At 51.4% G+C, this 27,726-nt stretch overlaps 11 protein-coding genes across 11 annotated transcripts; 5 read left to right on the forward strand and 6 right to left on the reverse strand.

The window, feature by feature from the left end:
• Positions 1-1,056: 1,056 nt before the first annotated feature.
• Positions 1,057-6,206, reverse strand: K489DRAFT_368578 (type II DNA topoisomerase; the record flags this gene model as incomplete). The annotated part of the gene is made up of 2 exons (XM_033602967.1): positions 1,057-6,081; positions 6,135-6,206. The coding sequence occupies 2 exons, from the start codon at positions 6,204-6,206 to the stop codon at positions 1,057-1,059; spliced, it is 5,097 nt and encodes a 1,698-aa protein (XP_033462451.1).
• Positions 6,207-6,707: 501 nt separating this feature from the next.
• K489DRAFT_157143 (uncharacterized protein) lies at positions 6,708-8,011 on the reverse strand. The gene is made up of 2 exons (XM_033599270.1): positions 7,946-8,011; positions 6,708-7,894 (listed from the first exon to the last, which is right to left on the reverse strand). Exon 2 carries the CDS (start codon positions 7,742-7,744, stop codon positions 7,118-7,120), a length of 627 nt encoding a protein of 208 aa, XP_033462452.1. The 5' UTR covers positions 7,745-7,894; positions 7,946-8,011; the 3' UTR covers positions 6,708-7,117.
• A 292-nt stretch (positions 8,012-8,303) lies between these two features.
• Positions 8,304-10,230, reverse strand: K489DRAFT_352906 (mitochondrial matrix Mmp37; the record flags this gene model as incomplete). Its single annotated transcript, XM_033602478.1, has 2 exons — positions 10,034-10,230; positions 8,304-9,971 (listed from the first exon to the last, which is right to left on the reverse strand). Exons 1-2 carry the CDS (start codon positions 10,052-10,054, stop codon positions 8,304-8,306), a joined length of 1,689 nt encoding a protein of 562 aa, XP_033462453.1. The 5' UTR covers positions 10,055-10,230.
• A 249-nt stretch (positions 10,231-10,479) lies between these two features.
• On the forward strand, positions 10,480-13,097 carry K489DRAFT_377965 (uncharacterized protein). The gene is made up of 2 exons (XM_033604283.1): positions 10,480-10,721; positions 10,777-13,097. Exons 1-2 carry the CDS (start codon positions 10,560-10,562, stop codon positions 13,027-13,029), a joined length of 2,415 nt encoding a protein of 804 aa, XP_033462454.1. The 5' UTR covers positions 10,480-10,559; the 3' UTR covers positions 13,030-13,097.
• A 134-nt stretch (positions 13,098-13,231) lies between these two features.
• On the forward strand, positions 13,232-14,071 carry K489DRAFT_377966 (Hydroxyisourate hydrolase). The gene has a single exon (XM_033604284.1). It carries the CDS (start codon positions 13,428-13,430, stop codon positions 13,824-13,826), a length of 399 nt encoding a protein of 132 aa, XP_033462455.1. The 5' UTR covers positions 13,232-13,427; the 3' UTR covers positions 13,827-14,071.
• On the reverse strand, positions 14,060-14,679 carry K489DRAFT_408083 (glycosyltransferase family 1 protein; the record flags this gene model as incomplete). Its single annotated transcript, XM_033607432.1, has 2 exons — positions 14,060-14,331; positions 14,385-14,679. The coding sequence occupies 2 exons, from the start codon at positions 14,677-14,679 to the stop codon at positions 14,060-14,062; spliced, it is 567 nt and encodes a 188-aa protein (XP_033462456.1).
• A 487-nt stretch (positions 14,680-15,166) lies between these two features.
• K489DRAFT_304220 (uncharacterized protein) lies at positions 15,167-15,751 on the forward strand (the record flags this gene model as incomplete). The annotated part of the gene is made up of 1 exon (XM_033600505.1): positions 15,167-15,751. A coding segment is annotated over one exon (585 nt), but the record flags the coding sequence as incomplete, so codon positions are not given.
• Positions 15,752-16,782: 1,031 nt separating this feature from the next.
• K489DRAFT_305506 (uncharacterized protein) lies at positions 16,783-17,397 on the forward strand (the record flags this gene model as incomplete). The annotated part of the gene is made up of 1 exon (XM_033600539.1): positions 16,783-17,397. A coding segment is annotated over one exon (615 nt), but the record flags the coding sequence as incomplete, so codon positions are not given.
• Positions 17,398-18,130: 733 nt separating this feature from the next.
• K489DRAFT_377969 (uncharacterized protein) lies at positions 18,131-19,039 on the reverse strand. Its single transcript, XM_033604285.1, has 2 exons — positions 18,734-19,039; positions 18,131-18,674 (listed from the first exon to the last, which is right to left on the reverse strand). The coding sequence occupies exons 1-2, from the start codon at positions 18,933-18,935 to the stop codon at positions 18,286-18,288; spliced, it is 591 nt and encodes a 196-aa protein (XP_033462459.1). The 5' UTR covers positions 18,936-19,039; the 3' UTR covers positions 18,131-18,285.
• Positions 19,040-19,441: 402 nt separating this feature from the next.
• Positions 19,442-20,522, forward strand: K489DRAFT_387394 (anion-transporting ATPase; the record flags this gene model as incomplete). Its single annotated transcript, XM_033606318.1, has 2 exons — positions 19,442-20,400; positions 20,480-20,522. 2 exons carry the CDS (start codon positions 19,442-19,444, stop codon positions 20,520-20,522), a joined length of 1,002 nt encoding a protein of 333 aa, XP_033462460.1.
• Positions 20,523-20,657: 135 nt separating this feature from the next.
• On the reverse strand, positions 20,658-27,629 carry K489DRAFT_393234 (uncharacterized protein; the record flags this gene model as incomplete). The annotated part of the gene is made up of 3 exons (XM_033606766.1): positions 20,658-21,902; positions 22,137-26,243; positions 27,594-27,629. The coding sequence occupies 3 exons, from the start codon at positions 27,627-27,629 to the stop codon at positions 21,006-21,008; spliced, it is 5,040 nt and encodes a 1,679-aa protein (XP_033462461.1). The 3' UTR covers positions 20,658-21,005.
• Positions 27,630-27,726: the final 97 nt, after the last annotated feature.

A 27,726-nucleotide genomic window follows, 5' to 3' on the forward strand; every position in this document is an offset into this window, starting at 1 on the left:
AGCCCGTCGAAAAGGATACATCCAGCGGGGAGGATCAATGACTGTTCAGCAAGGGCAGGAGTCTATTCAGAACGAGGTAGTTGCGGAGCAATTGCAGAATAATGCTGAGAATATTGATTCAGCATTACTAATTGAGCAGCCAAAACGTGCTCGTACAAAAGCACCAAGCAGGTGTAGTAGATGTGGTTCATTTGAGCATAACTGTAGAACCTGTACTTTGTAATACTGGTGTCGTTATTAGTATAGCTATAATATTGTAATTGCAATAAGTCGTCAAAGGCACATTGGACGGAAACTTGACCGGCTCGGTAGTGTGACCGGCTCGGTAGTAGGGTACGTTAATCCACGTCCCAGTTTATTTTAATATGCTCTATATACATATATACATGCATACAGACTATCTCTAGAACTCCAAGTGGGATCTTTCTGGTGCTTAAGAGCCACACAGTAACAAAACAAGCGCAGTACGAGATTTGCGATCCAGACTCGGCCGCCAATCTTGCCACCAGAACTTGTCATTTTCAGAAACGAAATCTCCAAACCAAATTAGCTAGGTGTAGAGACAGATCTATCCGATAAGTTTTTTTAATCCAGAAATAAACTCTTGAATCATATTTTCAGTACATGTGTTGAGTAAAAGATCGCAAAGCTTATGCTCCGCAGGTGTAATGTGATTTTGCTGTGCTTTGAGATGGAGAACGTAAGTCAACACAACGAGCGTGCGAGCTGTGAGATATGGACAAGATGCATGCTGCTGGGTTTGCCCTCAAGCATCATTGTGCATGTACACGATTCCCAGCATGCACTGGCCGAGAGTCTCTGTCATCACTTGCGCATTGGAGTGATCAAGTGTACCTGAACCGCTTCTTGTCTGCTCAAAAATCATCACCAGTGCGGCAAAGTGAAGAGCATCAAATTTGAATCCTGTCTCTACAGCCTGGTTACAATTGTCACGCTGAAGTACTGTAATCCCCATCTGGGGTCACTCAAAAACATGAATACAAACGCACAACACATCGCAGTCGATTCGATCGAATCTGCATAAAACGCGATGCTCTACAATTCACTGTCATCCTCTTCGAAACTGGCCTCCGATTCATCCTCGTCCTCGTCATCCTCGTCAGCAATATACTTCGACTTCGCTTTCGCAGCTGCAGCGCGACGAGCGGGACGAGCGACGGGCTTGATCAGACTCTCGTCTTCGTCATCGACCTCACTGAGAATTTCATTAGCCAAGCGGTCGACAGCATTGTCTTCGGCATCAGAAGAATCGAGGACGGGCTGTTTCTTAGCGGCAGTCGTGGCGACCTTGCTTGGTAGGCTTCCCTTCTTTGCAGCGTAGGCCTTGGCTGCAGGCGAGAGCGCAGAGGGTTTGGCCAGAGCGGCCAGAGCCGAAGACGCACTGGCTGCTTTCTTGGGCTTGAGAGCCGGAGCTTCTCTTGCCTTAGCCTTGGGCACTGTTTTGGCTTTCGCCGCGGCCGCGACTTTTGGAACAGGTTTGGCAATGTCAACCTCCATTGTGTCCTCGTCTTCGGATAGCATGGTCCGATGTGCCGCTTTCTGCGGTGAGTTCTGTGCCAGTGTCCCCCAGTCCGTCTCGTCATCAGAAATCTCAATGCCCGCGGAAGGCTTCTTTGACTTCGGCATGACTGCTCGTGAGGCGAGATCTTGCGCCGCTGATGGCGGGTGGAACAGACGCGTCGGCCCCCCGGCACTGCCACTGCCGATGCCCTTCACCATTGCACTGACGTCGTCAAGCAAGTTATCGCCTTCGTCGGATGACATTTCATCGTCGGAGTCCTTGTCGATAGTGTATACTTTGCGGGCCACAGCTCTTCCCGCGCGGGCAGGCTTTGCAGCTGCTTCTGCCGCGACAGCAGCGAAATGGTCATCTTCGTCGTCATCATCCTCATCCAACTTGACGGTCTTCTTCGTTGCAGCTCGCTTTGCAAGTGCTTTGATAGGCAAGCTTGTCTTGGTGTCAATTGCGGAGCCAAAAGCAGTATCGAGAGTAGTCTGACGATCCGCAAGTGGTGCGACGACTGGCTTCTGCTCGATAGCATTGACAATTGGCTCTTCAACGCCATCGATCAAATTGTAGACGCCTGCCGGTTTCGGCTCTGTCTTGATTGCCAACAAGCCTGCCGCGCCTGTTGACTTGACGGCGGGCTTCTTCTTCTTAGGCACGGTGAAATCCTCATCGAAGTCGCTGTCGTCGCCTTTTCGTTTCTTGCCACCTTTGGCACCAATACCCAACTTGGTCGATGCACGACGTCCCTTAGCGCGGACCTTCCGGTCCAGCTTAGCTTCTTCTTCCAATTGCGTGTGCCACTCCTTGAGCAGTTCGTCAAGATCCTCGTTCCAAAGATCCTGCACGGATCTGCCAGTGAGGGCAGTGAGCTCGTCTTCTTTGTCGCCGATTTGATTGAGCAGCTTCTGCACGCGCTCTTGTGTCAGCGACCAGATAGGCATGCTTAGCAGGTAATCGTAGTCACTGGCGCCCGCAGCAGCATCTGCCTCACTATCGTCTTCGTTGTCTTCGTCGGCTATTTCCTCGTCTTCTCCCTTCTTCTTGATGACAGCAACTTTGGGAATGCGTGTGAAATCGAGCTTTTGCAATTCTGCCACAAGTGCGGTCTTCTTCTTCTTGCTGATCACAAGCTTCCCGTCAATAATCATTTTCACGAAGCGTGCTTGATTCGTCAGTTTCACAAGTACGCGCTGCATCTCGCTGAGCAGGAAGCTCTTGCGCTTGTGATACGCCTGAAGTCGCACTTGGTAGAATTCTTCCATGATGTCCAATGGTGTTGCATACTTCTGAATTCTGCCTTGCGCATCAAAGGCTACGAGATTGCTGGTTGTCATGGTCTTTGCCAATTTGAAAAGCTCCTCCAGCTTGTCCTCGTTCTCCCTCAGCTTCTTCTCCTCGACCTTGATGATGAAGTTGACACGTTCTGGGGTGTTGTACTCGGTGTAGTCCTTGATCCACGACGGCGATTTTTCGGCTTTTAGGATCTCTTCTAATTTGTCCTTGAAATCTTGGGTCCAGTATCGCACGGGCAATTCAGAAACAGTCACTTCCGTGTCCCCGGTTTTGGTGATGGTGCCAGCAAATTTGAACTTGTCCTCGGCAATTTGCTCGGTCTCGCCGGTCCAGCCTCGGAACCAAGGCTTCATTGGCAGCATATCCTCCTTCGAGCCTTGCATGCGACGCTTGAGGTTCTCAATCACGTCTTCGGGGCGATAGTTGGGAATTGATGTGCTCCACCCAGTGCCGATGCCGTCAGCACCGTTGATCAAGACCATGGGCACAATGGGCAGATACGTTTCAGGCTCGATCGTCTTGCCATCGTCAGTGTTGTACGTCAGTAGCGCATCATCAGATTGCATGAAAATGCGACGGGCGAAGGGGGAGAGTCTCGTGTAGATGTAACGAGCGCTGGCTGCATCTTTTCCTCCTTGCAACCGGGAACCGTAGTTGCCACTGGGTTCCAGGGTGTTGATGTTGTTCGAGCCTACGAAGGTCTGCGCCATTCCAGTAATTGTTTGCTGCAAGGAAGTATCACCATATGCATACGCGGTCTGGCCGGAGACTAGACCTGCCAGCTCGACGACCTTTGCATCCTTTCTCAAGTTCTTGTTCAAACACGTGTACAAGACCTTACGCTGTCCAGGCTTGAAACCATCGAGGACTGAGGGAATTGAACGCAGATTGTCCGCCATCGAGAACAAAATCAATTCCTTGTTGATGAAATCGTCGTACGAAATCCGGTTGGACGCATTCATATCGAGATAAGTTCCAGGCACAAAGTTTTGCAGCCAGACTTTACGTGCATCGGCTTTCTTCTTTGAAAATGCAAGATCGATGAGCTCTGGCTCACCATCCTGCATAGCATGGAATTCTTTCAAGTGCTTGTCGAGATCAGCAAAGTAAATCTGAGCATCTCTGTTGTCCGAAGTTCCCAACCCCTTGAGATACTTATGGTCCCATGAGCTTCCGCTGTGGCCCGGCTGTTGCCGCCATGCTTCGTATTCAGGCATGGTGAAGAAGGTGTGCTTTTCCTTGGGCTTCTTAACGTCACCCTTCCAGACTTTGACGATCGGGGTAATGAATTCGAGTAAGAATCCAGGAATTTTGAGCAAAGAAGGGAACTGCACTTGTAGGAAGTTGATAAGGAGACCCTTAATGTGAGATCCGTCGTGATCCTGATCGGTCATGATCATCAAATGACCATATCGGAGACTCTTCGTGTCTGTGTATTCTTTTTTGTGTTGCAAACCCATGAACTTTTTGATGTTCTGGATCTCAGAATTCTTGGAAATTTGATCGATCGAGGCGTCACGCACATTGAGCAATTTTCCTCGGAGAGGGAATACTCCAAAAAGATCAGAGTCGACAACGGCACGACCAGCCAACGCAAGACCGACAGCAGAGTCACCTTCGGTCAGGATCAGAGTGCATTTGTATCCGTCTTTAGTACCAGCCTTGTTCGCATCGGTGAGCTTCACGTCATTCATCCTCTGACGGCGTGATCCATCAGATTTGGCCAGGACTTTATCCGCCTTTTTCAAGGCGAACTCGATGATGTTGCTGACAGCCTCTGTCTTTTCAATGGCTTTGAGGAACTTTTCGCTCACTTGCGGCTTACTGCCGAAGGCGCTCGGCTTCGTAGTCAGCTGCTCCTTAGTCTGCGAGGAAAAGGCCGGGTTCACAATCATGCACCGTACGAAAAGAAATATGTGATTCCGAATCTGCGCTTTCTTCAGCTTGACGCCACCTTTGTTCTTTTTGTTCACAACTTCTTCGAGCTTGTCACAGATTTGATCCGCAATGTAGTTGACATGCGAACCGCCAGCTGTCGTTGCAATGGAATTGACAAATGAGACTTGCTGGAATGATCCGTCAGATACTGCAAATCCGATTTCCCACCGCTCGTGTGGGTTGTCGATGATGATGACTTGTTCGGGCGTTGCTCCCTCCTCTTGTTTTGTAAGGCTTTCGGTCTTGATGGCCTTTGTGTACATTTCCATGTATTGCTTAAATTTGGAAATCTTGATGCGCTCTCCATTCAAGTATACCTTGACGCCAGTGCAAGTACCTGCCATGTCGTAGACCCGTCGCTTGACTAGGGCTTCGAAGTCTGCATCCATGTTATTCATGCCGAACTTTTCAAAGTCGGGTTTGAATGTGATTTGCGTGTAGTCGTCGCCGCCTTTAACCTTGTCGATTTTCGCCGGCTCCTTAACGGACATGTTCTTGCGCCAGGTCTGCCGATATCGTTGTTTGGTTCGAGAATCGACGGTGTCGAGCTGGAACTCCTTGCTGTAGATGTTGGTGAGTTTGGCACCGTATCCATTTCGACCACCGGTGACCTTGGCTTCCTTGTCGTCATAGTTGGAAGAGGTGAGAAGATGACCAAAGATCAGCTCGGGAATGTATATACCTTCGGTGCCATGAATCTCGATGGGAATACCGCGTCCATTGTTCTTGACGGATATGGAGCCTTTCTCGGCGTCGACTGTCACCCGAAGCTCGTTCATATTCTTGTCATTTTGCTTATTGTCTGCCGCGTTCACCAAAATTTCGTCGAATATCTTGTACAAACCCGGGACAAAGCTAACTTTACGATTCTCCATCAACTCAGTCTCCGAATTGTAGACCCATAGCTGCTCAGTGGTGTACTCCACAGAGCCAATATATGTGTCCGGACGCAGGAGGATGTGCTCAAGCTGTGTGAGCTTCTGGTATTTTTCTGTCGCGTCCTTTTGCGATTTGGTGACCGGCACCGACGCTTCGTTCTCAAGTTCAGCGAGCGGCGCTGCCGCTGCCTTTTTCGACACGGGTGCTTTTTTCTGTTTCTTCGCTGAAGGAGGTGTGTTTGAGAGTAGTGTATCATCGTGAATGGACGCAGCCTCTACGTCGGAGTTCTCTTCGTCAGATTCCGGCTTCGCGCGTTTTTTGGTCTTCGGCGCAGCTTTTGCGGGCTTTGCGAGTGTTGATGGTTTTGTGGGTTTGGGTTTGGGTTTGGGTGCTGCAGCTTTCTTTGCGGGCGCTTTTGCCTTTGCGGGCGCTTTTGCCTTCTGATCTTGTTCAGCATGTAATGATTGTACATAGGTCGTGAAGCATGACTCACCGCTTTGGTTGGAACCTCGAAGTCGCTTGAGGCATCAACTTCGAAGGCAGACACGTCCATAGAGTCGTCCATGGTGGCTAGGTTGTCTCACTTTACCCTGAAGGTCGAGAGACACAGGAGATTAGGCTTCAGCTGTTCGCGTTGACATCAATAGAGTAAATCGATTGAACGCGCAAACAAGTGCGCGACAGAACAGCGCAGTGGCGTGTCTGTAAAAGGTGTCAGAACGGCTGCTCGAGTCTGGCATCAAGCCATTTGTGTACTGATTCTCAGAGACTCCATCTCGCAAATGTCCACATACCTAGGTAGTGTTTATTTACTTACGTCGCAGGTGACGCGTGACGGGTACAGCCGAGCGCGCGTGTTCGAAGGGTCTGCGGCGATAACTTGAGATTACCGTGAACGGCACAAAGTGGTTGCATCGTGGCTGAATGCTGGAAGATTACATTCACAGAACATATCTGCCATACTGTACTTGCGTAAGATCGCATCAATAACTTCTCGTTATGCTGCTATTACAAATAACCATGATAATTGCAGGTGTGTTCACATGAGCATCCAAGAAGTGAATGACGATTTTGTCGTATTGGATGTCTAGTCAGCGACTTCGTGTAGAGTCGCTCTGAGCTATATGCAGCCGCTCAAACCTGCACCCATGTCAGAAAAGAGTTCCGCACGGAGTTCTTCAAATTCTTCTTTCGAGAGGGAAACAGGGATCATCACGGCGTTTGCTGCCTAAACTCGCACAATGGGCTAGCCCGAAAATATTGCTAAATTCATTCCGCGCATGTCTTGTCAGTGGCATGGCGTCGGGCTTCCAGACATTGCCCAAATCCAGCTCAGATATTGATGTTGTGGCATAAATGAGTCAAGTCGCTTGCGCAAACTAGCCATATGTCCGTCCGGGCTGCAATAAGTGTCAACTGTTTAGAGGTCAGGAATTGAAAGTCAAGGACAAGTCCGGCCTTCGGCAGATAGTCCTTTCAGCCTTCCACCTTCACATCTTGCACGTCTGGACCAACTTTGTTCTTGCGTCGTTTCTCACTGCGCCGTTGCCTGCGTTCCTCGCGCAACTTCTCATCTTGCTCTGTTGCAATGGCGATCCTCGTTGACAGGTCCACGGTATCTCGGGCCATCTCCTCGTCGCGCTTGCGCTTCAGGTACTCGAAACGCTCCTTGACCTCTTCCAAGGTGGCAGTTTTGACTTGGCCAGTCTCTCCCGTAGCGATCAAATGCTGCCTACTATTCAAGTGATCCACAAATTGCAGATTGTCTTTGTATGTAAGATCGCAAGCATCACAGTAGAAACCAGCGCCTTTCCCCCGCTTTCCCTGGGACGCGCCAGCGGGAACGATTGTCGTTTTACCAATTTGTTCCGCAACATTCAGTCTCGCCTTGCGAGCCTCGGTGTCGTGAGCATCAGGGGGCGTGGAAGCGCGGCGGACGTATTTCTTGCCGGCGACGGCTGCTTCGTACCTGGCTTTGCCCTCCTCTTTTATTTTCTTTTCGCGTTCAGCCGCTTTGGCTGCATATTCCTCGCGATCCCAAGTACGTCGAAACGACGCATCGTTGTTTGAGGCTGCGCCGTACGCGCCCTTACGATCGGTCATGTCGATGCCGGCATTGGATCAGTCCGGTAGTTCAAGTGGTGGGAGTAAAGTTCAGGACTCGGAGCTGGCGCGGAAAATGGCAGAGGTCTTAAAAGCTCTGACCATCCGCTCGGGTTGGCAAGCTGCAAACACAGCGACTTCGACACATTCCTGGAGTAGGGTCAACTTTAGTCAAGATAACATTTCTGTGAAACCACTTGCCTAGACACACACTGTGTCCTGGCTTTTGAAAGGGAGTAATGTTTGACTGTTGGCAGAAACTTGCGCATACAGATCGGGTGTACCGACGGTACCTTTTGGGAACGGTCCATCACCATGCGGATATGCGCAAGGGAAGAGTGGAGGGTGTCGACGCCGCTGCAAACCCTGGTCGACGTCATCGAGTTTTACAGACTTGAGGGGTAATAAATCTATTCATGAACCCAGTGTACACATACGGCAAACAGCACACATTGGCTCCCGCATTGGCTGTTGCCGCTCAGCGAACCAAGCAACGAGACCTGAGGCGGGCGTGGTCGTAAACATCAACTCGTGTTGTACTTTTTTATTGGATTATGTGCTACTCAGCCTTCTTCGAGGCTTCACTTTCCATCCCTGCTCGACCGTCATCAGCGTTGGACGGCTTTGCCCGACCTTTCGACCGTTTCTCCTGCACATATTTCCAGGACCTGCCCACTCCTGATGTGAAAACACCCTTGATAGTCTGCATCGACGCAGGCCATGAGACCGTTGATCGTACCCCTCGGGCCATCTCGTGCGGCAGATTGTCGTCCTGGGCAATTCGTCGCTCGAAGTCGCCGCCCTCACGCCGCCCGAAACCTGTGGGATCGTCGTCCTGCGACTCCTGCAAAATGTCGGAAAATGCGCTTCCTGGGATTTGGAATTTTTGCTTGTATTGGTAGTAAAGCTTTCGTCTGAAGGCCTTCGGCAAGCGTCTCACCATGTTACCACGCTTGATCGGATCCATGTCTTGACTGAGCTTTAAACCTTCCTCTCCACCAAGAACATTGTCTAGTTTGTGATTGGTGCCAGTGTGCCTAATGGCGTCCTCTTTCTCCCACGAATGATAATCAGGAGTGCGGGAATCGTTGAAGCTGATGTTGGGCATGTTGTCGATTAGTGGGACGTAAAGCTGACGAAAGCCTGGAAGCTGCGCCCCGACGATATTCGAAACCTTGTTCGGGCTCTCAGACGCGAGTAGAGAGCTCATTCTAGGATCTCCAAGGTATGAAAGACCGGCGATACGCTCGTACAATTGCCGCTCTGTGAAGTACTCTGGAAGCATGAGAAGCGCAGTCCGGAGGGCTGAGATCAAATTGACCTGATTTGCTAGTCGAATTCGAGGATCGTCCCTCAAAATCTTGACGGGCTTCTGCAGACGTCCAGCAAGGTACAGGGTATCCCATTCACTCAAATCGCGGGCTAAGGTGTCCAGGTTCACAACACCATATTTGATCATGATGCCGTTTACGGTGATGTAAGGGTTGTAGTACAGGCCAGCTCCCCAGTCATCCTGCATGTGCGACACTATTGCTGAACTGTTGGGCAACCACTTCAAACCAGAGTAATGGTCTGGGTGTTGGGCTAAATTCAGACTATGCCAGTGTTGGGTGTGGCTCACTCCGAAAACGAAGTCGATGACCTTGGCTCCTCCTTTCTGCCATTCTTGAACAGCTTTAGGGGGGTTTGGATGGGGACTCAACGCATCAGCAGTGTTGCCGCCCGAAGACTTCTGCCCAAACACTCCAGAGCCATAGGCGAAGGCGTAGCGAATGGGTGCCTTGAATTGCCAGAGAACTTGTCTCAACGACTCTTTGAAATCCTCGTTTATCCGTATGTGTTGGTTGTGACCGAAGAATCGATGAGGCAGATCTTTGAAACTGCTAATATTGTAATCTGTGTCATCTTCCCAATCTACAGGTAAAGAGTGTTGAGCAACATCGTCGCTCGGGGATGCTTTAGATTCTGTGGACTGCGACGAAGCGGAATTTACGGAGGTGCGTTTCTCATGCCAAGTTGAGCTTCCGTGTGGTTTTCCTACGGAGGAAGGAGATTCAGACGGTGACGAATGGGAATAAGATCTGGTAGATGTATGCTCGTGTCGAGACTGTTGGCGACGCAGCTCAGACTCCGTCAGACCGCGGAGCACCGATGGTCGGTAGTGCCAGGCCGCTTGTCCGAGAAGAAAAGAATTGGCGCCCACTAGAGAATGGAAGATTGACGAGGCCTAGGACCCGATCAGCATTGTGTGAATGAATTGCGCAGCTAGCCAGATGGCATTGGACGTACAGCCAGCCTGGGTAATGACATCGTTGCGTTTGTGTTTTAGGTCCGGGACATCAAGCGAGGTTAGGAGCGATCAATGTTAGGTGTATTTGGTCGCCATGATTGGTTGAGGGAGTGTCGTCAGTTGGAGTATTGTATCAGCGCTGCACAGGTTTCGAGTGTGGTTAAAGGAGTGATTTGCTACAATGCAGAAATGGCGCATCCCAAAGTTATTTAATCGAGTGGACATTCGGTAGATCGCAACGGGCCACTAGAGCTTGTCAGCTTCCGGCTATAGAAGCTCTAGCCCGGGAGTGCATATCGTCAGCCCTGGCCCTGTGCCCATACATTTCTTGAACCCTTGAAACTCGATTGTTGTTGTTGCGATCACGTGGCGCCGCGTCAGTCCGGCGCAAACTGGCGCGCTGCACCACTCAACACGACCAATGTTGTCATCGGTTGTTTACATACGCATATCTTGCGTGTGCCATGCTGCGCGGAGAATATTTCCACCCTTCTCAGCATTACACTCAAGCAATCACTGCTCAACATGGCTCATACGGGTCCCTCGTTCGATATGCAGTCGTACTCTGTACGATTGGACACATTCCTACTTCCGCACCAACTAAGTAAGCGACGAGCCAGTTCGCAAACAGCAAAGAAAAAGGCCGGTACTATTGAATGGCCGCATACTCTTCCAGCGCCAGAACAAGTATGTTGAGCTGGTTTTCTTACTCGCTAAAGAATGCGACTAACTCGTAGTTCAGCTAGCAAGAGCCGGATTCTTCTACCAGCCAACCGAAGATTCAGACGACAATGTAAAGTGCTTTATGTGCGGCGTCACCTTGAACGCCTGGGAGGAGTCCGACAATGCCGTTGAGGAGCATCTTGGTCACTCGAGCAATTGCGGTTATGCGAGAGCCATCGGCGTGTCGCGCGGCCCAGGCTCATCGCAGGAGCCTGAACATCGAGATCCGATGTCGGATGACATGGTCGGTGCGAGACAATCAACGTTCACATTCGCTGGAGGCTGGCCACACGAGTCTAAAAAAGGATGGAAATGCAAGATAGCAAAAATGGTTGAGGCGGGATGGTCATGGGATCCGAATCCGAACGTAGACGAGGCCAATGACGGTGTTACATGCTTCTACTGCGATCTCAGTCTCGATGGCTGGGAGCCAAAGGATGATCCGCTAGAAGAGCACAAGAGGAGAAGCCCGCATTGCAGATTCTTTGAACTCCTCGAGCACAATCCAAGGTCATCGATGAGCGGCAAGAATAAAAAGTCCACGAAACGCGGGAAGGCCTCCATTCGATCCAGCACAGCAAGCAAGGCCGGTCGCTTGAGTTCGCAGAGCATCCTCAGCGAAGTTCCGAGTACGGCGAATAGTTTTTCAGAGCTTGATACAAACGCAACCATGTCAAATCTGGATGAAAGTAGCCTCTCAATCGCTACAACCCAGAGTGAAGCATTAAAGACGATCAAAAAGAAGCCAGCGCGAACCAAAACTACAGCCAAGGGTTCCAAGATTCGCAAGACAAGTGTGATGGAAGATTTTACGGAGAACAATGTTGCAGTTCAGTACCCGGATCTGGGCCTAGCTGTGCCAACGCCAACAGATTCTGAATCTGAAGACGTGCAGGCTGCGGCGCATTCTAATGCCAAGTCTCAGAAAAGCCGCCAGGTGGGGACCAAGGTAAAGGCACCAAAATCTGTCAATGTCGAGTTCGATCCATCAGATGCGGCAGTACCAAAGAAGAAAGGACGAAGCCGCAAAGCCCAATCGCAGTCTCAGCCGGAGGATGCTCGGGTCGAACACAGCACACAGCCAGCGACACCGAATGCTTATCTACTTATGGCGGAGAGATCGGACGAGGTGGCAAATCAATTGCATGACGAACTGGAATACTCGATGGAAGAGCCAGCTGAGGGCGAATCAACAACCATCGAGGAGGCGACGAAACCCAAACTTGGCATGAAGCGCACATCTGATGGCCGTCCCAAATCTCTTGTCTCCACATCAGGTGCCGCGCAAATCCAGAACATTGACGGGAAACCAGCTGCGCCAGCGAAACGAGGCCGAAAACCAAAACCAAAGCCAAGCGAAGCAATCGAAGACGACTCTCTCGTACACGCGAGCAAAGAGTCTGCATCGCAGCGACCTTCTGAAGGCAAGGCGGTGAAAACTCCCAAAGAAGCGTCAAAAACAAAGAAGAAATCTTCTGCCAGCTCGAAAGCCGATCTTGTCTTTGAGCAAGAGATCTACTCAGACCAAAACAACAACGATGAAGCAGAAATCGAGCTTGAACTTGAGCGAATTGCAGCTGATGAGAATCTGCAAGACGCCATCGCAGTTGAGCACGGACTTGTGGCAGAATTTGAGGCCTCACCTTTGCAAGATCGAATCAGCAAAGATAGCCAAGAAATTCGTGCCCTCGAGCGCGAAATTCATACTGAGAGTCATCATGATCGGACAATACATCCGGCTCTCGTCGCATCACACTTGCTTTCCCAGCCATATGCCAGTCCCAGCGGGAGTGACAAAGAGAACAATTTAGGATCGAGTCCGCAATACAGTGACAAAGAGAACGAGCCGCAGTCAGCCGCACGATCATTGGTACAGCGCAATATCGCAGCCGTCATGAACAGCCCTTCAAAACCCAGCAAGATACCGCTGGCCCCTGGTACTCCTAATCGCTCGCCTGTCAAGCCACGCGTCAGCCCGAGCAAACAAATATCCCATCTTTCGTCCACAGTTCCGTGGTCAGCGGTGGATCTAGACGTGGCCTTGACCGCATCGCCTCAGCCTACGCCGGGGCGTTTGAGTCAACAACTGGCTGTTGCCGCGGGCATCCTCACGAGCCCCGAGAAGTCGATGAGCGTGGAGGAATGGATCCGATATCGAGCTGAACAAAGTGAAGCTGAGCTTAGGAGGCGGTGCGAGCAGAAGGTCGCCGCCTTCGAGACAGAAGGCTTGCGTGCTCTACAATCTTTGAACGGCATGCATGTTTTAGCGTAGACTTTCAGAGCGTAGCGAATAATATTAGATGAGCTCAAGCATGCAGGTGATTTTGAGGAGCAATTTGTTGCGATGGTTTTGATTTCCCACGTCAGTGAATGATATGCGATGCACGATTGCATGCGCCCTACCAAGGCACTCGCCAAGCGGGTACTTGAGCGCGGGATTGTGCATGCCTTGACCTTATCAGCAAACCCGGAAATGGCAACATTACAAGTCAACATTACTATGTGATAGGCCAGAGCTGCTTAAGCTGTCTGCCCGTGTTTCGAAGTATCTTTCACATCACTCCTTTGCCTTTGCTGAATCGAACCAAGTCGCTAAATCAACTCCTCAAGCAAGTCTCGGAGCTCGTTCAGCACGAACTGTGATCTCCTACAATACAAAGGCTTCCCCCAATGGCTGAATCTACGAAACCTTTCATCACATGCCACGTGCTTGACACCAGTGCTGGGCGACCCGCGGCTGGCATCGAAACCAAGCTCAGGCTTGTGTTCCCAGCAGAAGCGGCAACGGTATCCTGGTCAGGCGTCACTGACAAAGACGGCCGTGTGACGGCCTGGACAGCTCCAGCTTCCAAAGAACTCAATGACTTCGTCACGGACTTGAAGAAGAACTTGTTTGAGGACGAACAAATGGTGTGGGCTCTCACCTTCGCCACTGAAGCATATTTTGGAAGAGGCAAGGCCTTCTGGCCAGAAGTGGAATTGAAGTTTTCCGCATCAAGGGACGAAGATCACTACCATGTTCCGCTGCTCTTGAGTCCGTGGAGCTTCACGACATATCGAGGATCATGAATTTTCTGGGCTGATGAGACAGGTAGCGAGCACACACATCGGGGGTTTTCACAAAATCGCCGCACTCTTTCAATTATTGCGACCATATTACTGGGCCACAAGAGCTTGCAGTGAATGGCTTACTGTGAGCATCTATAGTAGGGCGCGCTGCTTGATATTTACGAACCTTCAATGTATTAAACGACGACCACAATACTCAATTCCATGAATATTATGTCTCAGTATAGTCTACATCAATCAAGGTGATTCAATTCCTCATCAATGACATTTCGAAGACTTTTAGCTGTCGTCCCAGAATTCGGCGGAGGCCATGATTGCTGTCGTTTCCTCAGTTCCTCAGCAGCGAGTATCGCTGCAGATAATTGCATGAGCCTGCCATGGACAACATAGCCCTGTTCGGCCAAGGCCTCTGCCAATTCAAACTGATGATTGTCTAATAGTTCCTCATTCGGCACGACAATAAGGGGCACAGCAATTCGTAAAGCATCCAGTATGGTACCAGAGCCTGTCAGTTTCAGTACAGCTCGTCGCAGAAAACTCGTGAGGAGGCGCATATACCGGCGTGACTGATCACGATACCTTGCTTATCAGCCGTTCCTTTCGCGGCTCTCATGTGACTGGACAAGCCAGACTTGTCGAGGTCGAAGCCTTCGACGATTAGATTGCTGTTCTCATCAGAACTCATGCTTTTGAAGCACGCATCGTAGTGTTCTTGACCGTGTCGTCCATACTGTACGAGCAGCCTGTCATAACCCAATTTTTCGAGAGTCTCGCGGACATCAGCAGCGAGCACAGCTTTGATGAGACCGCTAAAGGTGGCTGTTGCACCAACCGTCACGAAGCATGTTTTCATGTTGGAAGCGGTCATTTAATGATGCCCCGAGAGAGTGGCTGTGTCAATTGAGATGCAAATAATCTCTGCACTCTCATCATGCGGTATCTACCTAGGTATCCTCAAATATGCGTCTGGCGATTGGGGGGACAGGGCCATGGACCCGACGCCGGGGCCGGAGGTGAGCACGGACCACTACATCTCATGATCTCCGTCGCGAAATCAATCAGACAAGAAAGATTCACATACCATGGCCGCATCAATTGAACGCTTATGCCACCGTTTGGCGACGGCCGCGGTCCGACCGTCTCGCCAAATCAACCCACTTACAAGAGCGATCGACACTCGCCTCCCTCAAAGGACGTCAATAGCGCAGAAGGAATTTCGACAATGCCGAGCCTTTCACCACAACACAAGATACCTTACAGCAAACTCATCACATGCCTCGTTGGACCCATTATCATTCGACGATCTCTTAGAGGATGCTGTTGACGAAGACTTCGATGTCGCGGAAGTGAGCTCCACTGGTTATGCTGAGCTGGAACAACATCAGGAGGTCCGGGAGCTGATGCGACTTGCTGCCTGGGAAATGCCTTTATTGGGTCGACTTGCAAAGCCATTTGTGCCTCCGAAGACAGACAAAAGACCATTGAGATGGCGCTATACAACATACTTTGGCGACCCACATCCAGCGAGTCGCAAAGTCGTTGTGGAGTTCCGTGTACATGACCTGAAATTGGAGCCGAAAGCCGCTCTGAAACTCAAAAAACTTGCGGGTGTCCGGTACAATTCAGGAACAAAGAGTGTTCGTATGAGTAGCGACAGCTTCGACACGCAGGCTCGTAATAAGCGCTTCCTGGCTACAGCCATTGAAAATCTCATCCGCGAAGCGAACGACACGACCACAGACTCTTTCGAGGACATTGCGCTAGATCGTCGACACTCCAAGCCGAAGCCTCAATACAACTTTCCGCACAGCTGGAAGATGACGGAAGAGCGTCGTGCGCAATTGGAAACTAAGAGACTACGAGAAGCAGCCTACAGTGCGCGACGCATTGAGCAGAACCCTGATACCGATGGGCTTAGATTGATTGCGGCCGAGCACGAGCAACGATCCCAGACCGTCGAAGAGCCGGTCATGGTTGCAAAGGGTCGTGGATCCAGGAGGATTGCTTGATCTTGCATTATGTGGGTTGAAATCCCAGTATTGAACCCCGTGGCGTGGAGCGGTTTGGCTGTAAAATAACAATGTAACAATGATCCCGGCTGCTCCCTATTTTCCTGCAGATATCGAACAATCAGTCTATCATCGACACTCAATTACGGCTAACTAACGGACACATCCATCGAAAGTGAAGTTGCACACGACCGTCGGCGTAGCAAAGCTATTTAAGGAAGAACATTCCGCTCAACTTGTCGGAACGAATGCATTCCAAGTTATCCGTGATTGGTTTTAACGCAGCTCCACACAAGGTAGCGCAAGCTTAACAAGACGTAGAACAATTGCCGTTCTGTTTCTTTGTCGCTTTGAGGTATCCATTTTTTGTTCCCGAATGCGCTATTCACATCCCTTTTTGACTTCCAGCAACAATAACACATGGATGAAAGTCAGCCACCAGCGTCTCCCTTCCTTCATCCACACATTGACTCATTCATCAATCGATTGACCTCGTCGGCGTGTTACGTGACTGCTGGCACGCGCGCGCGGCTATTGTTCGCCCACACCTGTGACAGCTGGCGACAATGTCACGCGTCCGACTCAATGATGAAAACACGCGTGTGCCAGCAATCAACGACACTTTCCGGAATAGGCAGGACTTCACTTTCACTGATAAAAGCAGTGTGTCCTCTAGGCAGCGAGCCATTTCGTGACACAAAGTGTACGAGCACTGTTGATAACGTCTCACAGCATTGCTTCACATTGTCTTTATCAACATCTGAACCTTATTCCATCTCATTCATCACCGACTAGCCATCATGGCAAAGTCAAGGCCTCCGGCGGCTGCTGCTGCTGCTGCGCCTCGACAGACGGCAGATTCTCCACGTGGTGTATTCAAGAAAGGCGTCTCCAAGAGGACGAGACGTTCTCCAGCCAGGGCCAAGTTAGAAAGCATTGCGCCTCAACTCTGGCAATGTAGCAACACAGCATGCACAAATCTTGACAAAACAGCGAGAGAACGAACGATCACGGGCCGTAAGGCTGTTAGTGATTTCTTTGGCCGCAACAAAAACTCGACTAAAAGCATACCTGATGATGTTTGGGGGTGGCTGTGTAGGACATGCTATCAACGAGGTCGTTATAGAGCCACAGCACGGGCAGGCGTTCAGCCACATGAAGAGGCTAATTGGTACCTCATGCTCATTCGTGACCAAGTTAAATGTCTCAAGATCTGGCGGCCAGAAGCGACATTCACCATCCAACTTCAGGCTGCCGCTGAGCAGCGCTACCGCGAGTACTGCGTGGCATTGGAGCGACTAGGAGGGGATCGAGCAGTAGCTGAAGCCAGCGTGACCAGGCCTGGCAGACAGAGCCGGAAGAAGGATCAGCTTATTGAGGATCGCGGGCAGACTCTTCGGATGAGCCACGCCAAGTACATCAAGGAAAATCTGACTGGCGCCAACACGTCTTACGCCGACATCGAGAGTGTTCTCGATTGGATGCAGGGAGAGGTCGACGACGGACAAATGCTTCATCTGGCAGCAATCGAATTCCTCATTCATCCACAACGTGACGACGAGCCGTTCATCGACCCTGAACAGAACTCTGCTATCTTCACAGCTCAACGTCGTGCAGCACTGCCGACGGGCCGTCAAGAAATCGAGCCGCCTAATTCAACAACATTCACGAGCGACCACCCAGTTGTCTCCACTCTACCTACATCACCCGGATTATCCTTCACCAACTCTTCCACCAAGACAGAGACAAATCTACCTGGCTACGGCAACTTTCGTCCGCTTGCAGATTACGCTAAGCCGAGTGACTCCCTGGCCAACATTCCGCTCTATCAGCCTCCGGGTCCAATCAAGATCTCGCTCAAGCCAAGCGGATCCAGAGGCGTAGCTTTGGCAGAAGTATCTCCTTCCACCTCCAGCACTCAAGCTCAAGACGAACGATGCAAGAAGCCCAAGGTATCCACGCTCCTGCAAATTCTCAACGCCGAAACTTGAAGCAAGTCTATCATTTTCCGGGTTTGAAATTTCTTATCAACTCCCCAGTGATTGCCCCCAAATCTTTCTTTATAGCCGTAGCTCTCGCAAGTGGCTGATTTATGTGACTGTGGAACGAATTGTTTGCTTTTTGTTTGAATTGGATGATGCAAATGTTCATGGACTGGTCTGGTATTTGTCAGATTCCGTCTCAGCTCGGAATCAATGAAGTTGTGTTGCGCGGGATCAGATTCGTTGGTCCTGAGGCTTCCCGTTTAGTAGATACCCCCAATCGGATGCAAACGTAAGTGCTATAGTGCCGTAGCTCGCCAGAAAAAGCGTTTTTGTTGAATTTGATACATGATTCATGTTCGTCAACTACGGTATTTTTTGATGCTACAGGGCGCAAAAATCAATGCAGTTATGGTACAAAAGCTTGGTCTCGCTTTGATTCGGCATTTCCACTGTACAATTTGAATGTCACCTTCGCGGCGTGATCCCACCGGTCCATTCTTCTGGCTGCCATCCTTCACTCGGTCCTCCCTTCGATTGCGATTTCTCGTATGGACTCTGATCCTTCTTACTCTTCTTCGCCTCTTGCAATTTGGGTGCTTCCACTGCAGTCCTGACGCCCTGTCTCTGCACGTCTTCCGTCGGTTGGTCCACGTAGCCACCTGGGTCTTTCACACCGATTGCCGGCTGTGGCTGCTGCCGATTGGGCGAGTCGAGGTAGCTCGGTTGGCTCTTCCAACGTTCGTCGGCTTCTGCGGCAAGTCGCTGCATGGCGCTGCGTCGGCAGACTTCATACTGCTGCTCTTGTGTCGTAGGCGCAACGGGTCGAGTGTGTCGAAGCCATTGGTGCCATTGGGCTGTAACAAATTGGTTAGAATAACGGATCACAAGATCTTTACAACGATCTTGCACTTGCGGGAGATTTGAATATCGGCGTAGTGTGTTGATGATTGCGAGTATTTGACAATCCGCCGCCACCGGTTTGCGTTCAATGCATCTTTAAATTCCCAGAATGTGTTGCCAGCCAGATCATGACCTGCAAGGAATTGTCGCCGCCATGGAAGGCGTAAAGCTTTCCAGCGATACCACAATCGAAGGAACGGATTGGGCACGGGCATGAGGAGGTGAAGTGAATACAGATCACGGCCTCTCTAATGTTGTCGTTCCAATGAGAATGCTGGAAATAAAATTACTACCTCGTCGGTCGAACTCTCGATTGATGACATCGACGTGACAGGCCTTTCCCAATTGAGAAGCATAATTGATGTCCCTTCCAACCTGAGGCATACAGCTGCCCCACGAGTTCCGCCTGTCATCCTGGCGGCGGGGGCACACTACGTAACAGCCCTGGAGTCCAACGTTCCAGGTATTTCATGAGTGTGGTAGTCTGGTTTCCCTTACCTTTGGCATGTGATTTGGATGACCGCACCAGTCTAGACTTGTGTAAAGCCTGTGAAAGCGACGTGTTGCATGCTTTCTGTCCGACGAATTTACATTCTATCGCGTACCGACCTGCTCGACTTTCTGCCTTTTTTGGTAACAACCTTCGATCTCCGTTGCTCACCGGGAAATTGTTCATACAAAGGAAGCCAAACATCGATATCTAGAATTAAAACCCGACATAATGGCTGACGAAATGGCGCCGAGCTTGCAAGCGCTTCTTGATCAGAAGTCGCTGAAGTGGATCTTCGTTGGTGGCAAAGGTGGTGTTGGCAAAACAACAACATCATGTTCGCTGGCCGTCCAGATGGCCAAGGTCCGCAAGAGTGTCCTCCTTATATCCACTGACCCGGCGCACAACCTTAGCGATGCTTTTGGAATGAAGTTCGGCAAAGATGCCCGTCCTGTGACCGGGGTTCCCAACCTATCCGCAATGGAGATCGATCCCAACGGCAGCATCAACGACTTGATTTCAGCGGGAGGCGAGGACGCGCAAGAGGCTATGGCCGGACTGGGCGGTGTTGGTAGCATGTTCCAGGAGCTGGCTTTCAGCATTCCAGGTGTAGATGAAGCCATGAGTTTCGCTGAGGTCTTGAAGCAACTCAAGGGCATGGAGTACGAACTCGTCATCTTCGACACCGCGCCTACTGGACACACTCTGCGATTCTTGCAATTCCCAACCGTCATGGAGAAGGCGCTAGAAAAGCTCAATCAGCTTTCGATGCAATTCGGGCCGATGATCAACGGCCTGATGGGAAGCCGGGGCATGCCGAATGGTCAATCATTCGACGAGGTCGTTGGAAAACTCCGCGATCTGCAAGCCACCATTGGCGAGGTCAACAAGCAATTCAAAAACGCGGATCTGACTACTTTTGTCCCGGTTATGATTCCCGAGTTCCTTTCCTTATATGAGACCGAGCGTATGATCCAAGAATTGGGAGGATATGAAATTGACACTCATGCTATGGTCGTCAATCAATTGCTCTTTCCCAAGAAAGACAACCCTTGCGAGCAATGTAACTCTCGACGGAAGATGCAGAAGAAGTACCTAGAACAGATCGACGATCTGTATGCTGAGGATTTCCATGTTGTCAAGATGCCACTGTTAGTAAACGAAGTGAGAGGCGTGGAAAGCATATCAAAGTGAGTGTTTTTGCACAAAGCTACTGGGACATCAAGGTGGTAAATCTGGTACTTGACGACTGACAAACCATCTGTTTAGATTCAGCGAAATGTTGGTCAAGCCGTATGTGGCTCCAGAATGAGACACGGATCAAGGATTTGACGACATGCGAAGCTTTCGTATGAGCGTTGTAGTTCGTGCATAGGCAGGGAGGAGACTTCAAGTCGATCAACGCCGAAACGACTTCGATACCATGGAACTTACTACTTCGCCGGCACGCAAGGGCTGTTTTGACTACCGAACTCAAGTCAGAGTTGAAGCAGGAAGCAGGAAGCAATAATATGACTCTGCGATTGAAAGTCATAGAGACCTTGATAATTCTATGTATGCTCCTTTCCGCATCCATGCGAAGAAAATATTATATATGCAAGACATCCGTCAATCATGTGCAGGCGATACCTTTCACTGCTGTATCTACCGCCGTGGACCCCAACTCCAAAACCAACCATAAAACGCCTGACATCGAAACAACCCAAATGGGGAAGGAGTAGTCCAACCACAATAAAAGCAGCAAAATCTTTTGGAAGAAAAAAAGAAAATTTGAAGAATGAGTGTGTAGCGCCGATCATGCGGAGCCAGACGGCTTCCAGTGCCGTCTGACCTCCATCGTCGGCATCCTCTTGCTCTGGAACTCCTCAGCAGGCCAGCCTTGAACGGTAGCCTGAGTGTCCACAACATCACCCGCCATGACGAGCGTGTGTTCCAAGAGACAAGAATCCTCTTCCATGCGTGCGCCCGAGAGCAGACGACTGCCTGTGCGGAGAACGCTGCGCGATCCGACAGAGAGCGGGTTGAGGTCAAATTTACCACGTGTGTTGATGTGGCCGACGAGACTAGCATCGTCAACAGCGACGCGGTCACCGAGCGTCAAGAGATCGGGCTCGGTGAACATCAGGGAGGGGTTGCCTGATGCGAAGAGGGCACAGTCTGAACCGATTTTGGCGCCGAGTGCGCGGAAGTACAGCACGACGTAGTGTGTGCCGGTGAGGAGTCCGAGGATGCCGATGTTACCGTAGCAGCGACGACGGAAAGTCTCGAGCTTGAGGAATAATTGCCATCGTTGGCAATAGGAGGATTTGTCCCAATCGTAGTTGCCAGGCATGCGTCGGCCCATGAGAATCCATTTGGCGGCGATGGTGAATGCCAAAACAACGATGCTCTGGAAGGTCATCATAGCCACGATGAGAACCCAAAAGAAGATGAACAAGTTTGCAGGTCGCATCATGTTGTCGCGACCGAGAAACCCGTGCGGGTGGGCTAGCCAAGTCTTGTTCTGGTACATGTGACCAACGACCTGCACTGCAGCAATAGAGCCTGCGTTCCACCAGGTGGCGCTGAGGACTGCTGTAAGAGTGCTGTAGCAGAAGATGGTGAATTGGCCCCACACGCGATACGAAGCCTTGCCCTCGTAAAAGGCACGGCCGAACGGACTTGAAGATTCGGGTTGGATCGTCGTGGTTTGCTCAACAGTATACTCGGACTTGTGTAGTGGTGATCTGCGAAGGGGAGGCATGACGCTGCTGGCGAACGAGTCGAGCCTGTGGGCCTGAATTGAAGGCTTTCGGCTGTCGGCAGGGGTCTCAAGCGCTGATTTGAACCCATCTGAGTCTCCATAGTGGGATGGCGCAGGAGAGTACGGGCGTGGCTTCTCGATAAGGTGCATGCTGGATCGTTCAGAATCAGGGAAAGGACGGACGATCGTAGTGGCAGTGGAACTGGCGGGCGAGTGGCGTGGCACGATGTTGTGGGCGTTGATCGACTCGTAGTACTGCTCTGTTCGGTGGCCGCTCTTTTCAGGACGCGTGGATTCGACGGAGAGGCAGACTGCTTCGTTTTTCTTGTTGCCGACCCAGGTGGTGCCATCGGCGTACGCCTTGTTTCGCTTTGCCAGCGCACCGCTTCCCATCACAGTCTTCTCTCCAAGCTCGGAGCCAGGGAGGAGGACAACGCGATCAGCGACCATGGCGCCGGACTTGATGCGGACGTAGTCGCTACCACCACCGTCTGAGGTGACAAGGTGCGATCGGGAACCAAAGACAACATCGTCGCCAATTTCCAGAAGATCGAAGCTCTGGATCGAAGGACCAGTGCCCGGCCAGTAAACGCGTCGACCAATCTTAGCACCCATTGCACGTGCAAAGGCGGAGGTGCTACCGTAGTGAGTGCCAAACAACTCGGTCAACTTGTGGAACTTTCCGGCAGGTAACAATGTCTCCAAGAGCTGCATTCGGAATCTGGTCATCTGCGAGCGGTCGCTAGCCAAGGTCGGCGTAATGCGGCCACAGAACAGATCGAATATCTTCTTGATGGCCACAACACAGGCAAACCCGAATAGAGGTCCGAGACATGCGTGAGCTGCCAGAGCGGCGTAATGCCATCCAACACGGGTCGGGCTTGCGAACCAGATGATGATCGATTGCAAGAAGTCTTCAAAGTGATCTTCGGGTGCGCGGATGACCAGGGCGACCAGGCAAGCGAGCCATGGCAGAGCCCCGAGGAAGGCGTTGAAGACCGTCAACGGAAGACCGAGGAAGATCTGCAAGGCCCAGTGCGCTTCAGGAACACTGCTTGCGTTCAAGTCACGGTTGCTCTCTTCCGCATCGAGTACTTCCCAGCTGGACGAGTTGGGACCAATGCAAGTATCGGCGGGGACACTGGTGCCGGCAGCAACTATGGCGCTCAAGCCGATAGAGGCCTTGCTTCCGATGGTGATACGTCCGAGGTACATTGAGGTGTTGCGCTCAACTGCGAAAGGACGGATAGTGCAACGTTCCAAAACCGCATCGTCGCCAATTGTGATCAAGTCCCATTCGCCGAGACGAGCGTGCTTGTTGATGATGACATTCCTGCCAATCTTGGCTCCCAGCAATCTGTAGTACCAGACGAGCGACCAATTTGACAATGCAAAGACGCCCGGGCCACAGATCGCGACAACCTTTTCGACGAGCCACCATTGCGTGTGATAGCGGCCCCACATCGGATAGATACCTTCTTGGTGATTGCCAATAACGATCCATTTGAATGCGATAGCCACGAGCGGGCAGACGATCCTCGTGACAGCACGGCCAACGGCCATAGAAAGTACCAAGTTGAGCAGACGACCAGGTAGACTGTCAGTGGTCGCCCATGGGAACATGGCGGTCATCGAGTAGATGAAAACGGTCCATGTCAGTGCACGCTTAAGTGGCCAGATAGCCACGAGAGGAAGCAGCTGGATGACCAAAAGGAAGGGATTGGTCGAGCTGCAAGTCTCTGCACAGCCTGGGAGCAACTCCTCTTCGACTGAAACCATCGATTCAGTGCTCTCTGGTTTCTCTTCCAGCATGCGATCATCAATCACTTGCGCCAATTGGGAGAGTGTGGGATTGGCGAAGAGGATATTGATGGGAAGACGGAGCGGATATTCCTTGCGGAGCGCGTTCAGCATCTTGCCAGCGGCCATGGAATCTCCACCGAGATCGAAGAAGTGGGAAGTGCTCGAGAGATCGCTGACCGGGATTGACAGAATCAGAGCGTAGACCTTGGCAACGACAGCCTCGGTGCCAGAGAGATTGTGAGTCACATTGGTGGCTTCAGGGGTGTTCAGCAGGATGTCCAAGGACGCAACGTCAATATCACCAGAAGAGCGTCGAGGAAAGGCCGTGTCCAAGACGCGCACCTTGAAAGGAACGTTGTATCCGTGCAGACCGCTGGCCAGCTTCATGATCAGCTCTTGGGAATTCGCGGCGGTCACAATAGATGCTCCGCTGACGCTCTGGTTTCGGCTCGGGGCAACGATCAGCTCTGGGTAGAATCCGGTCAGATCTGGCCTCACGAAGCTTTCTTGGGCATCTGAGAGGGTCTCATCGGCAAGAACTTTCAAGCAGTAGTGGTTCATCTCGAGCGATTTGCACTGAATGGGCATGCTGAGTGATGTGTTGGGCGGCGGGCAGACTGCCTCGTAGTATCGCCCTGTTGGTGGCGTGCTGTCGCATATTGAGGGCAGTCCCAAACGCTCCGCGAGCTTAATGCGCAGAATCTTGTTGTTATTCGTGGGTAGGCCGTCGTCCATGTAGACGAGTAGCACAGGCACCTTGACGGAGCTGAGCACTGATTTGACCGACTCTTGTATTCCTCTCAAGCATGCTCTTTGTGCACCACTGGGTGTGACCACTGCGATTCCGACAACCTCCTGAAGTACATCGTGAGTCACACTGAAAGCCAGAGCTTTGCTGACGCGGCCGTAGATGTGTGAATTAGGCTTGCTGGCAGCCACGACAATCGCTTCCTCGACTTCGAAGGGGCTGATTAGTTCTCCGCCGCGATTGATGACCTCTTTGCTTCGGCCAGTGATGTACAAGTAGCCTTCGCTGTCCAGGTAACCCATGTCGCCAGAGTCGAACCAACCATCAGCTGTGAAACATGATCGGTCGATAGTGTTGTTGGCGCGAAGGTATCCAGCGAATACAGGAGCACCGCGGACGCAGATCCGACCGACAACGTCAGTTGTCTGAGGGCGGTCGTGGCCATCCAAGATCGCAATCTCAGGCCCGACGGTCACACCAGAGGTTCCAGTCTTCTGCAGGCGGTAGTCCAGAGGCGGTGTCGAAATGGGCATGCATTCAGTCATACCATAGCTGGGAAGGATTGTGCAATCCAACTTTTCTCGTGAGAAAGTGTCACGCAGCTGAATGGCAAGACTCGGTAAGAGGCCACCAGCAGCATTGCAGATTAGTTGAATCTTGCTCTTTGCAAGACTTTGTGGTCTGTCCTCAGCTGCTTCGAGGATACACTGGTGCATGCTGGGTGAGGCGTAGTACCAAGTCGGGGAGTGGTCCTCCACACAATCCCAAAATAGGTTGGCATCGAATCCTGCGCAGCAGATCACTGAACCTCCGGAGAAGATCGGCGCGAACAGATTTCGTACGAGACCGCCGACGTGGTTCAGTGGCATCTGATTCAGGCATCGCATTGATGGGGACAATCCCCATGATTCAACAACCATGGCGACTCCGCAGACCATTGAGTGGACGGAGAGAGGGACGAGCTTTTTAGTCCCTGACGTACCGCTTGTGAAAAGGAGAATACCGGTGTCGTCTGCTGCATTGGCCTCGGGCCGAACGACTGGTGACTTGCTGAACGGGGCATGAACAAGTCTTCCATTGAGAGTTCGTACTACGAGATCCATTGAGTCGTTCAGATCGATGAGAAAGACTTCGATGCCAGCCTCTGAAAGCCAAGCGTCCTGCAGTCCGAGTCGAGTGACATCTTCCGCGGATGCAAGGACAATGTCGGATCGCGATTGTAATACGTCGGTCTTGAACTGCTCCTTGCCAACGCCATTACCGTGCGCCACTGGTGCGGCTGTATAATATGTAGCGGTGGCCAGCACCGTGATGGCTAGAAGAGGACCATTAGGTAAGGAGATCGCCACGACGGGCTTGGGGTTGGTGGTCTTCGCTCTCGGAAGCTGGAAATTCCTGACAGTCGTGGCCAGGTTGAGATGGTGGCTTGAGCGGCTAGTAATAGGATCAATGATTGCTTTTGATGATGACGATGGATGGTACAGGTCGAGAAGGGAAGTATATGAAGATTTGCACTGTGAAGAGACGTAGTTGAGCATTGTGGTCTCAAGTTCCGAAGCACGGCCGGCTTTGGCCTGCTCTGGTAGAAGCTTCCATAGCTCTGTGTGCGTTCTTTGCAACTCCAGTATGGGCCAAGGTCCAGAGACGGAATCTAGAAGTGCGGAAAGGGTAGCCAATGGAGCGAATGTCGAGTTTGCTCCTCGAGGGATCTCGGCCAAGAGCGTCGCGTGGTCGATTGGCTTTCGTGATGAGGCCGAGGACAGGAACCGGGCACAGGCACCGGAGGCGTCCTCTCGAACGAAACTTGCTGCGAGGCCAGCCATGTTGGATCCTCCAAAAAGAAAAAGGTCCTAAAACAAAGGTGAAATGAAGCTCATGAGATGGATGTCACGGAAAATTTCGCCATGCACTGTCGGATCGATGTTCGGAGAAAAAGAACGGATATGCGAGGCTGATGAGCCAAAGATATGTTGTCGTTAGGGGCCTTGGTGATCTTGATATAGGCCAGATATGCAGGTGAAGTCCGGAATCAACCAGCCGTTCGCAGGTTTCTGTCGTATTACCTGATGTCGAACTTCGCTAGCGTTTCACGACAGTCGGCAAGCCAGGCGAGACTTGTGTAGGAGAGAAGAGAGGGATCAGTTCAGTGTCGTGGTTGTTTTGAAAGGTCGAATAAGATCAGCATGCATCAAGCGGTTGGCCGGACGAAGTTTTGAGTCTCTCGGAAAGAATCGTCGCTGAGACACTGGGACACACGAGATTTCAGAGTCGATTTTCGGAGGTGGTGAATACAATCGCCCGGGAAGATAGTCGCAAGCGATGGCCAGGCTGATAAGATCATGCTATCGCTGATGTCAGGTCAGAATCGTCACGGTCAACACCATCTCCCCGCAGGATTTCTTCGCTCGCGTTCGCATGCCGGAGCCAACACACCATTTGGGGGAAATGGTGAGGATATGTGGCGTGGCATTCGAAAAGCCGGCGAGGGCGATGTGTATGCATCGTAGAAGCGCAGTGGAAGAAAGTCCACTTCAACGGCTTTAGTCATGTCAACACGAGCATTTTCCAGGCCCCTAAGACATGAGGCTTGCACGGATCGGGCGAAGACTTCGCATGAGGTATCATCTGGCGTTACGAGGCGCCGCCGCCATGCCTCCGATGTCCATCAACCCCTACACCCTCCCAGATGCGCGGCGTTTCCAGTAGTGCCAAACACTAATAATTGAGGGCACCACAACAGCGCGCATCCACCTCCACATACAACCAGCGTTCTGGCTGGAGCAAACCTCGGGTGAGATGATGAGAGTCCTGGGCTGTAATGGAGTGATGTACCAACGGCACGGTTGTCTTCCCACTCTCTCTGTCTCTCCCTCGCAGCAGGCATCATTTGTCTTACACACCTTCTTTTCGCGCGCTCGCTCTGATGGTGCACCACCATCACTGCTGCTGCTACTCCCGGCCTTGCAGTCAACAAGTTATCGTCGGTGATTTACAACCCACGCGAAGATCATCGCCCTTCGGAGCTCCACCTAGCTGGGGAACCGCGACATCGCGTGAGGACCCATCGGACCAAAAGGGTCGCGACCTACATAGGATGACCGTCCGCTGCATAATTCTCGTGTCATTATCTTTAATTGGCATCAGGTGAGGATTGGCGGATTCGGGCCGGCCGGAGCGACTCTCTCAACGGTGGGGGGGTCTTATTACTTTCCCAAAACAAAA

This window comes from Dissoconium aciculare, assembly GCF_010015565.1.
Source record: "Dissoconium aciculare CBS 342.82 unplaced genomic scaffold K489scaffold_3, whole genome shotgun sequence".
Lineage (NCBI taxonomy): Eukaryota > Fungi > Ascomycota > Dothideomycetes > Mycosphaerellales > Dissoconiaceae > Dissoconium > Dissoconium aciculare.